Genomic DNA, 11,437 nt, shown 5'->3' on the forward strand with positions numbered 1-11,437 from the left:
CTCTGTGTCTTTTAGAAGTGTAAGTAAACAATTGTTTGCTAACATATTAGCTATAATACCTTAATAGGCTATAGGTCAGCACTGTTTCGGATTCTATCTGTCCCTTAGTGGTCAAAATGGCTCGAAACACTGTCACTGTCATGTATCCTATATTCATAGGTCAGTGTTGCTGTTAAGTGATAATTTAGTCTTTTGAGTTGATAACTGGCTAAACATAAAGGTGAAGATATTGCCTGTACTGAAACAATGTGTAATCTATGGTAACATACTATGGTAAAATATTAACATTCTTTGTCAGTCCCACAGAATCAAAGAGCATCTTTCTATCCTCAACTGTATCAACCAATATTTAGTATTCAACACAAGAGGCAGGGAGAACATTTGTGGGCTAAATACATCAGAAAGTTCAGTCGTTTGTCACGATGCATTTTATATCAGAGGTCTGACTCTTCACCAGCAGAGAAACTGTCTCTTTCTTACTCTCTTCTTCTTCTTACCCTGCTCTCATTGTGTCTTGTTCACACCCGCTGATGAAAGTTATTCTGTTGTAGACAAAGCAGGACTAGGGATAGTCAGTACACCATGCAATCAAATAACAGCACTCTGTTTTAAAAGGAACACATATCTAGCAGTGTAATTGAATCAGAGGCATATTTTCCTTACAAAAGGGAGTCACAGGTGACCGACTTCTCCTTGTCATCTGACCTGACTGGTCAGCACGTACTCAGGTGACCAACATACAGTCTTGGGTGCCCACAAAATCCAATCACACACACTGAAATAAAATGGATGGTTGTCTCATACTATAGTTTTCAAGATAGGGGGGAAAAAAATCTAAAATTCCGATCAAAAAGACTGATTGGGTTTTGGAACATGCTCTCTTCTATCTAAGCATATAGGCTATGTGCAAAATTAGATGAACAAGTGAGTAATAAATGATTAATGGTCAATTTACTGGTGGGTCTCTAAAATATTGAGAGAGAGCTCAGCCATGAAATGCAATGTAAATGGATCTATTTATGGAGTAGCAGAGGAAGTCATGTGGAACAAGCTAGTCGGGGGTGCCTTGTTCATATAGCTTTTAGAGGCAAATGATGGGGGGGGCACACACCACACCCACATTTGCATGTAAAGCCACTTTTCACGGGGACATTAAACTTTTAGGCACACACAGCAGCAATAGCAATAAATAATTTCCACAATGAGAAAGATGGAAAGCCTCAGCTCAACTCCCATGTCCCCTGTAGCCTCCCACGCCTGTTAACCCCCCTCCTACTTTGTCTCATGGGATTGTTTGGGAGTGAAAAGGAAGGGAAGTGACACTTTAAAACCTCTTTTTATTAATTCTGAGAGGAGGGAGGGTTTGGCGGGGTGTCACAGCAGCTGATGGGAGCAGGGCGGCTGTGTGATGCACTTTCAACCAGCGGATATCAGGATGAATAACTTAACACAAAACTCAAATCCTCTGCTAACAGTAATAAAATGAGATTGTGTTGTTGTAACCTGTAGTTAATTTCGGAAGTCTACTATGAATGTATTAATATACACAGGACTACCACTATCACTTATTTAAATTATCAATTCATCTGCCTATTATTTATTTTTGCTATGAAAAGTCACAAAATAGTGAAAAATTACCCCTTGCAATTTCCCAAGAGACCACAATCGTCTTGTTCAAATTTAAGAAGGTGCTTGAAAAGCAACTCAGATGATTAATAAAATATCAGAAAATTGCTGGTTAATTTTCTGTAGATCGACTAAACGATTAATAGACCAATAATTTCAGCTCTAGTCATGTAATGTATAGTTTAGACAGTAGCCCCCCCACTCACATGTACTCAACAACTTTAATAACGACTGATCAAGACAAAAAACTGGTTGATCAATAATTTAAGATTCAGGGTAATTCCAGCCTGCTTAATCTGATGCCACTCACTGTAGTCATAAATGGGATGTATTATTACTACATGGTACCCTATAATAGAAGTTTGGTAGTGCACTGCCATCTACTGGCTACTGTGCCCAGATGCAAGTGTTTGTGACTGTAATTTACAACATGCACACAAAATGGTAGTGGACACATGAACATTACACCCAAATGTAATTGGCCATTTCATGGTTATTCATCTCCTGCTATATTATCCGCCACACTTCTGGTTTCAGGCTTTCCTCAATACTTTGGAACCTGGCTGCAGGAATGTCTTCCTATTCAACCTAATAATTATAATACTAATGCTGAGAAATGAGATTTATAAATGTGCTAAAATGCAAGAATAATATGAATAAGAAATATCCATTGAAATGTTTAGTATACATGCAATAATTCCAGAGTATCTTGTAGGGGCCTTCAATAATATTACATCCTTTATTTAAACTTGGACTTACCAAAACCAAAATGAAATCTGAAACACACAGGCCTGATAATCACATTTACAGTTTTGAATCTTGCTAAATTATTTTATTCATGTGTTCTATTTATAAGCATAAGTAAAATGTTTTTGTAATTAGTTAACCATGGAGTTTTTTGCCTACATATTTTATTATATTCTACATATTGCGGTCTTGGTAGGTGAGTTGTGTAAGGTCAACACCAGTTCCCAATCTGGGGATTGAAACTCTGCTTGGAGTCATAAGATAAATCTGAGGGGTCACAACATGATTTACAAGTTTGGAAAGAAGAAAAAAGATATTTCTTCTTTATAAAGTTCTTGCTGGGCTATAAATGCTGACAGACTGTGATAAGTTCAACAGGCCTAAACCCATGGGCTGTACCCCAGAAGTGAAGTCAAAATTTCTCCATCACCTTTACCACTACAGCCCTGCGCTAACTGGGAATACAGTGTTTCTAGTTAGATCAAGTTTATCAGGGTGACTAGTTCATTATAGGAAGGGGGGAAATCAGGGAAAACTACCACTATCTGCAGCTGAGCACTGCACAGATAAAACAAAGCTTAATCAGCAAGTTTGTCCCTCAAAATAACAGCTGTGTGTTTATCAGTAGAGTAAGGAAACTTTCCTGCATGGGAACAGTCCCACCTGTCACCTGATTATAGACTACAAAAACTGATGTCTGACACACTCCCAAGCATTACGGACATACGAGATGAGAGGCTTCTGGCTGCTGTTAGTGCTTGTGGCTGCGGCCACAGCTGAGAGGGTCTTCACTGGGTAAGTTAATCTGTGCACACTGTAAGAAGAGATATTTACTGTGGTTTCATTCAGTTTTTTTTAGGTTCACAGTGAAATTCTTAGCTCTGTGTTTGGTCTGGCAAGCATGAAAGTCATCAAAATTCTTATTTTATATGGACAGTGACATTCAAAGCCAGCCAGGGGTTTTATTACTTTACTCTGCAGAGTTTTTATTTTTGTAATCTTATTATTAATATTAACCCTTATCAAGAACTCCTATATGTTACTGATATGATAAAGTGCGCTCCAATCAACATTTGGGGCACCTTACAACCATCTCCAATAGTCAGTAAACATATAAATTAAGCCAAAACTTGCTACGATGCCTGGTGTAAACTTTGCAGCTGCTCCAGAGAAATTTAATGAGAAGATGTTGTTATGGTGAACACTGGAAAACACAAATGATGTTTCTGGAATTATAAAGTACATTTTATCACAAAGTAAATATTAAACCGGGAATAAACGTCATCTGGACATTAAAATTTCAAGCAAGCAGCTTTCAGAGTCCATTAACTCAGTCTGCCATTTAGTTTAGAAAAAGCAGATGCAGTCTTAGTTATTAAATAAAAGTATTTAGAGAGTTGATTAGGTGGGTTTTTTTCTCCCTTAGGTGCCTTATGTTCTGCATGTCAAATAACTATCCAAGCTGAGAAGTTACATTGGTATTCAATGGACAGGACATGACTAGGCTTTATGTTCAGAGAAAGATTAGATCATAATTACAGTCGTGTTAAAGTAAATAGAGTGGGAGTGTTGGTAATTTTGGTGAGTTAGTGACAGAACTACATCTTCCTCTGTTGTATGATCGTATGATTGACTATTGTGTGTTGTATGTATACATAATTATATTTTAATGACCTTTTTAACCTATGTATTTTAACCGTAAGGAAATGTCAATAAAGTAATAAGTGTATTATTGCTGAACTCACTGCACAGTATATTGCCACGAATATCAGCATCAACTAAAAACCTAAAATGTACATGATAATGTTCAGAAACTGAAATGATTTTCCTTCAGAGATCAAGTCATCAGAGTCAATGTGGAGTCTGAGGAACAGATCCAACTCCTGCAGGCTCTTGAAACTCAGCAGGAGTGGGAGGTACACACACATACAAACACTTCATTGGGTATACAGTGCACCTATGTTCTGGTTTTCTCAGCTGCTTGTGCCTAACACTTTCTCATGAACTTCCAAGTAGTATAAAAGGCAAATGAAGTTCAACTTGAAATAATCCCCTTGAGAGTTTATGTAGGTTGAAGGTTAACGGCGTCATCTCCACTTGTCAGAAAGTCAGAAACTCTCAGAGGCCCGTCTGGTGTTTTATGCTACAATTTTTAATAAAGAAAAAAAACAAGAGATTAACCTTTACTTAATCTTTCGCTTCTCCTCTAAGACGTAAATGAATGCAAATTTAGAAGCAAACATGTACAATAAATACAAGTCTTGGATATATTTTACATCAACAGACCCTAGAAAATACCCCTTTAGAAAATGTTTGTTTTAGTTAACTTGACTTCTGATTAGATAAATATATTTTCTAATGGTTTGAATAATAGAGAAAGCTTTGACACAAAGGACTCTTGGCATCTTGAAACGTCATTGTAGGTTTTGGACATTTGGAGATCCATGATGAAGATTCAGTCGGTGAATGGCTCAATGGGAGCACCGCACGACTACACATTTCTATTTGGATTCATTTTGGTCACTTTGCATACCCTTTGATGGCCTGCCTAGTGTTTATAACTTATAGCAAGGTGACATAGTGTGTCACAATATGTAAACACAAGTACTGTCAAAGGAGTGAAAAATAGTACAAAGCAGGTAGCAAGGATCTAAGAACATATATACAGATACAGATGTGATTAAGAGGTACATAATGCACTGTGAAGAGAAACCTTCAACTGGAGTAATGTGTTCATGCTTACTGGATCTATTTCAGCATAAAGAAATTACCATTCTGTTCAGTCCACTTCCCCATTTTCAGCTTCTTAGTATTATGGGTGTTCAGGTTATCCAGTCCAGTCTGTGATTTCTGTCTGATCCCAGCTGGACTTCTGGCTCCACCCTGTCTCCACTGAGCTCCCCGTCGACATCCGAGTGCCCCGCGGCAGTTTGAGCTCTGTGATGGAGTACCTTAGTGCCAACAACATCCTCTATTCTGTCGTTATAAACAACCTTCAGGTATGTAATGCTCAATATGCAGGCATTTATCATCACAAACTCTGACACTCATCCGTGTACCAGAAGAGTTGCACGGATTTAGGGGATGTTTTTATAGTCTGATGAGTGTTCTTGTGTCCTGGTATCTGTGATTATAGTGTCTTAGGTTTAAATTAGATTTTCACAATAAAATGATGACAATACTGAATTTTAGGTTTCTTGCTTGTAACATTCAGGAGCTTCTCGATGAGGAGAAAGCTGAGATGGTGGTGAACCAGATGAAGGAGCGCAGCACCAGGAGCTTCAACTTTGGAGCTTATCATCCTCTGGAGACAGTAGGCTCTTTATATAAACAAATTACTCATTACTCTACCCTCAAGACCCCTACAAACACCTTATTACAACTCATCTGAACTTCATATGAAACTTGAATCGGTTACCAAAATATTGATTGATGACTGTTGTTTGTTGATGACTTGTTATGGCCTGGCTCAATGGCCACAACAAAAGGGAGACACACCAATGGAAACAGTGAAGAGCATTTTATTAATCCAAATGAAACCAAATTATAGTATACAAGTAAATATACTCAACATGGGGTGTGGAAATCAGCAAGTCATGGGTGAGTGAGGTGCATGAGTGAAAGTGATGGGTGTGGGTGCTGTAAAGTGCACAAGAAAAACAAAGGGATAAACTTAGAGCAACTGTGGGAAGGAGCAGAGGGAGAGATTAGACTGCAGTCAGGACTTAAGTAACCCAGGAACACAATGGACACCACAGGTGTCCCCAAAATGACACCATGGGACATCACAATGACAAATAGAGTTTGATTTTGACTGTAGCTTAGATTAAGCTAACAGTCAGATAGATGTCTCAATTCATCCTTTGTACAAAGTTGTCCGGTTCTTGACTAGTGCAGTACAGTACAGTGATGGAAGAAGTATTCAGACCCTTTACTTAGTAGACGTACTATCAGCAAAATGGCTTTGGAGGGAGGCTTAAAGGGAGGGGGTGGGATTTTTTCAGTTAGATACTTTCAAAATGTCTCTTGCTAGTTTCTCCAACATTGTCCACCTAAGTTTTAAAGTATCAAAAGTAAAAGTACTTATTATGCTGAATTGCTCCTTTCACAGTGTTATCTGAAACCTAACCCCTAACTCTAACAAACACATGTAAAAGCAGTTTAATGTTATGGTTTAGTGGATTAGTTGGATACTTTCTCAGTTGTACCATGCGCCATCATATCGCACAAGAATATCGGTTTTCTTTATGTAAGAAGTAACCAGTAAGTGTCAAATAAATGTAGTTGAGTAAAAAGTGTAATATTTCCCTCTAGCATGTCATGGAGTAGAAGCATAAAGTAGCATAGCTTGAACACTCAAGTAAAGTACAAGTATGTCTAAATTATACACTGCTTAAGGACTAATTTGCCTATCATTGTGTCTGTATTATAATAGTTGACTTGTCTCCTATACAGCTCTACAGCTGGATGGACACTCTGGTGGCTGAGCACCCTAACCTAGTCACCAAGCAGGAAATTGGTAGATCGTACGAGAACAGGCCGATGTATGTGCTCAAGGTAGGACATATCTTATACAATGTACCTGCCTATACAGCATGTTTGTGCATTTTTGTAAGAAATGTGTTAGCTCTGGAATGATTTAGCTGGGAACCAACACTTGAACCCACAGGTTTTCACTCTGTTGACATTGTGTTTAGTTCAGCACCGGGGGAAACAAGCGTCCTGCTATCTGGATCGACACAGGTATCCACTCCAGAGAATGGGTGTCTCAGGCTACCGGAGTGTGGACAGCCAAAAAGGTACATGTAAACAAGATTGACTAATTTGATAGATTGAACTGAAATTTGTTAGATCTCAACAGGCAGCAAAACGTGAAAAGAAAAATATCTTAGAGGTGCATTTGAAAGTCTAAATATGATAAATAAAGCTGAAATGGTTTTCAAGCAAAAATGCCAAACTTTCTCTGTTTCTAAAATTTCCTGCTGTCTTTTGTCATATTTAATTATAAATTGAGGATCTAGGAATCTTAAGACCCCAACTTGGGCTATTTTTTCACTGTCTTCTAACATTTTACAGGCAAAATGATTAATCTAATCAATAGTCAGCAGACTGAGGAAAAGGAAAACGATCTTTAGTTGTAGCCGTAATAATAAAAGGAATTTAAGTTGGCAAGGAATCAATATGTACCCACAAAAGGCACATTGACTATATTAATCAAACTATTTTTCTTGTTTCTAGACTCAACTAAATGGATTAAATCAATTTCCGAAGAACACTGAGCTTCACTTTGCTTCCTTTCTTGTAAATAGTCTTAGAGTTTCCCCGTCTTCTGTTGTTGCAGATATTGAAAACTCTGGATAAAACTGTCACATCTACAGGATAAGATATAAAAAGTGTTTTCTTTTCTACAAAATCAATGCCTTGTGTTCTTGCTCAGATTGCCACTGATTATGGTAACGACGAGTCTCTGACCTCCCTTCTGAACACCATGGATATTTACATGCTGATCGTGGCCAACCCTGACGGCTATGCTTACACCCACACCAGTGTATGTTGCAAACATTCAATGGAAACATGGTGGATTTGTAAAACCTGCTACATCTTTGTATTTCCTGTTATTCCTATGACAATGTTATTTTGTGTTGTGTGTACCAGTAACTGTAACAGTATTTTGACATTTTACATGGATATTTGAGAGGAAAACGTGGTTGATTATACTTGCAGTTATGTGCATTTTGCCCGAAACGCAGTGCTCGACTGATTTAAACTGTGTGACGTACAGGACCGTATGTGGCGTAAGACCCGTTCCAAGATCTCTGGGTCCGTGTGTCGTGGAGTCGATCCCAACAGGAACTGGGATGCAGGCTTTGGTGGTCAGTATAGAAAAGACATGAACTTGACATGAACTTTTTTATTGTACCAGATCAGACAGCCAGTCTTAAATAAGATAAAAAACCTTTCTGTTTTACAATATTACTTATATAGGAAAATGCAAAAAAAAAAAAAGTACAGTATGTGTGTAAGTTTTAAATTAACTTAATTAAATTGTTCCAATATAAGGAAATGTGTTGAAAATTGATACGTCCATAAAAATTTCAGTGAATAAAATTATAATTTTCAGTGATAATTGTAGTATCGGGAGATTGATTCATCTTGCTTTGCCAGACCGTGGCAGGTGAAACACAATGCTAGTTTTGGACAAATGCATGTGATTATTTACTCAATTGCCAGTTTATTAGGTACACCCAGCTAATGCAGTCTAATACAAGAGGCTTTGGAGGCTGCAGTTTGTTCAGAACAGAATATGTTAAAATATAGAAACATCTCACAATGTGGCGTAATACAATTCAACAACGCCACAAACTCCCAAATTACCATGAAGTAATTTGGACTTAAAAATACACTAATTTTAGTTAGCTGTACCTAATAAACTTGCAGTTGAGGATACATGGTGTGCATGATGTAAGATCATGTATGTCATGAAGTGCTTACTAGACATTGTACTGTCTGTCAGTATGTATTATGTTATGATGTTGCATTGAGTCTCACACGTTTCACACATGTTTTCATTTTAATTTCTCCCTCAAGGCCCCGGTGCCAGTACAAACCCCTGCTCTGACTCCTACCACGGCCCCTCAGCTCACTCTGAGATCGAGGTGAAGAACGTGGTTGACCTGATCAAGAGCCACGGCAACTTTAAGTCCTTCATCTCTGTCCACGCCTACTCCCAGCTGCTCATGTACCCCTACGGCTACACCTGCAAGAGCGTGTACAATCAGGCCGAGCTGGTAAGGCAGTAAAAAATGTAGTAGGCTGTACTGTGAGGAGGCACATGGCAAATTAAATCGTATACCTTTTTTCCACTGTCCCAACAAACTGTGATTGCAAAGTAGTTCTCACACAGGAGAGTCAAATCATCGAGGTAGTTACATTTTCTCTCTTTTGTTAATAAAAGAGAAAAAACAGACCTTTTTTTAAATGTCTGTATTCTCAGGAAGACGAAAGCTTCAAGTATTATAACCTGATTTGAAAATGCCAGTTAACCTTCAATAGAGATTAAAAAAGAAATATCTTGCCTTTGGCCACAGACTACTTTAACAACGTTAATTGGACAACTTGAGATTACAGTTTCTTATATAATCAAAATTGTATAGCTAAAAATTTTAATAAGTAACTCATCTTTCCAACATACGGCAAATTATGTCCCTTAACTCAGTCAGAAATCCGCTTTATCCACTTATGCAATAGTGCATATTAATAATTAACTGCCAAATGGACCAACAGTCCTGTAGTCATACGTAACTAAGGAATCTGCGACGAATGTAAGGTAGGGGGATATTTAAACTGTAAATTAATGTATGCTTGACCTGGAACTCTGCACAAGGATTTGAAGGCCTTGAAAGTTGCGGTCTTATTCACCAACCCTTTCTGGATTTTTCCCATCTGATCTTTTGATTTTTCCTCAATACCCTTTTTCTTCTGCACCAGTATTATCTCTGCAATGTGCCTAACTACATTCCTGTCCTTTTTAAGGACTCTGTTGGCAGAGCAGCAGCGCAGAAACTCACTTCCCTCTATGGCACCAAATACAAGGTTGGAAGTATCTGCAACATCATCTGTGAGTAACTTTTTTGTTAATGCCACAGCACAATTACTCAAAGTTACACACACAAAAAAATACTGAAGTGTGTCATTCTAATTATCACATAGTATACTGTATATTTTTAATATGTTTATACATATGTGCTTTATTTTTTTAGCGCTACTTTTGTATACTTTACTATTTACTTACATATTTTATTGTTGTATTCTAATCTAATTTTTAATATTTTAAATTTAATATACATTTTCTGTGTGTGTATAGCATGGAGGGGGCTACTGTATTTCATTACTAATCTTACCGTTATCCTGGACAATAAACCTGAGCCAGTAACCTTGATAAATAATAATTAACTGGTACATCTATGAAAACAAAAGTTAGTAAATGTAGTGGCTACAGTAAATAACCTCACCTAAAAAAGGATTTGTAGTAATTGCAATTCCTCTAAAATACCAATAATATTAGTACTTCTCACAGCTACCAGTACTGATATATAGACTATTTCTGATACTAGTTACTAGTACTGATACATCGGAAAATATTGGCTTATTATTGTAGGTATCTGCAGATATGTGAAATAATAAGAAACAAAAAATCAGAGGATAATATGCCAAAGAATGTCTGAGATAATTTAGTCACCATTAGATAAATTGTTCACCAGAGGCCACTGGTTTATTATCCAACTTTAAAATGCCCCACTCATTATGAACTTTTTTGATCATAATAGTAATATACCGTAGATAACTATTTGATGTTTGAATTTTGTTGTCGGTCTCAAAAATCACCTCTTCCTCTGCTCTTAGATCAAGCCAGCGGCGGCAGCATTGACTGGTCTTACAACCTGGGCATCAGGTACTCCTTTGCCTTCGAGCTGAGGGACACAGGTCGCTACGGTTTCATCCTGCCAGCCAGTCAGATCATCCCCACTGCCTCTGAGACCTGGCTGGGTCTGAAACACATCATGGAGTATGTCCGTGACCATCCTTATTGATGGCTATAACCAGTGGAAGGAGGATAAACAGTCTATTGACGGTTTTTATTTTGCAGAATGACTCTCTCATCATTCTATATTGATGTATCACATCTGACTTTAATATTAACCAATAAAGACAAGAATAACCTTTTTGTCTGTGTTTCAGAACTCCTTCCTTTCTTTCTGTGTTCAATTGTTTTACACATAAGGTCAACCTGTTTGACACCAGCCACAGTTGTATTCATTTTTAGACTTGAATAGATAAATGTAGAGAAATACTGTAAGATCCTTGACTTGGTTTGTACCCACGAGTGTTGGACTGAAAGGGGACTGAGTAGACAAGTTACTAGAACGAATAGCCCTGGATGCGGGGAAGGGTCTATAGAGTACATGACAACTTTAAAAAAAAAAAAAATCTATTACTCCATTAAATCATTTTTAAATTGTCATAGATGTTTTATTTAAGATATTAAATCAGTACTGTTACTTGC

The 11,437-nt window shown here is 37.5% G+C and overlaps 1 protein-coding gene across 1 annotated transcript; it reads left to right on the forward strand.

Annotated features, from left to right (window-relative positions):
• The first annotated feature begins 3,041 nt into the window (after positions 1-3,041).
• LOC119893379 (carboxypeptidase A2-like) lies at positions 3,042-11,098 on the forward strand. Its single transcript, XM_038705498.1, has 11 exons — positions 3,042-3,168; positions 4,208-4,289; positions 5,238-5,372; positions 5,588-5,686; positions 6,829-6,930; positions 7,071-7,172; positions 7,811-7,921; positions 8,156-8,246; positions 8,962-9,161; positions 9,907-9,991; positions 10,777-11,098. The coding sequence occupies exons 1-11, from the start codon at positions 3,104-3,106 to the stop codon at positions 10,962-10,964; spliced, it is 1,260 nt and encodes a 419-aa protein (XP_038561426.1). The 5' UTR covers positions 3,042-3,103; the 3' UTR covers positions 10,965-11,098.
• The last annotated feature ends 339 nt before the right edge of the window (positions 11,099-11,437 follow it).

Source organism: Micropterus salmoides, unplaced genomic scaffold (assembly GCF_014851395.1).
Source record: "Micropterus salmoides isolate LMB-PRFRI ecotype aquatic unplaced genomic scaffold, ASM1485139v1 Ms_hic_scaffold_8, whole genome shotgun sequence".
In the NCBI taxonomy this organism is placed as follows: Eukaryota; Metazoa; Chordata; class Actinopteri; order Centrarchiformes; family Centrarchidae; genus Micropterus; species Micropterus salmoides.

Coding starts and splice junctions, on each gene's coding strand:
- LOC119893379 (XM_038705498.1), top strand. CDS start 3,104: ATGAGAGGCTTCTGGCTGCTGTTAGTGCTTGTGGCTGCGGCCACAGCT. Junction 7,922..8,155: donor ATGCTTACACCCACACCAGT/GTATGTTGCAAA, acceptor TGTGACGTACAG/GACCGTATGTGGCGTAAGAC. Junction 9,162..9,906: donor TGTACAATCAGGCCGAGCTG/GTAAGGCAGTAA, acceptor GTCCTTTTTAAG/GACTCTGTTGGCAGAGCAGC.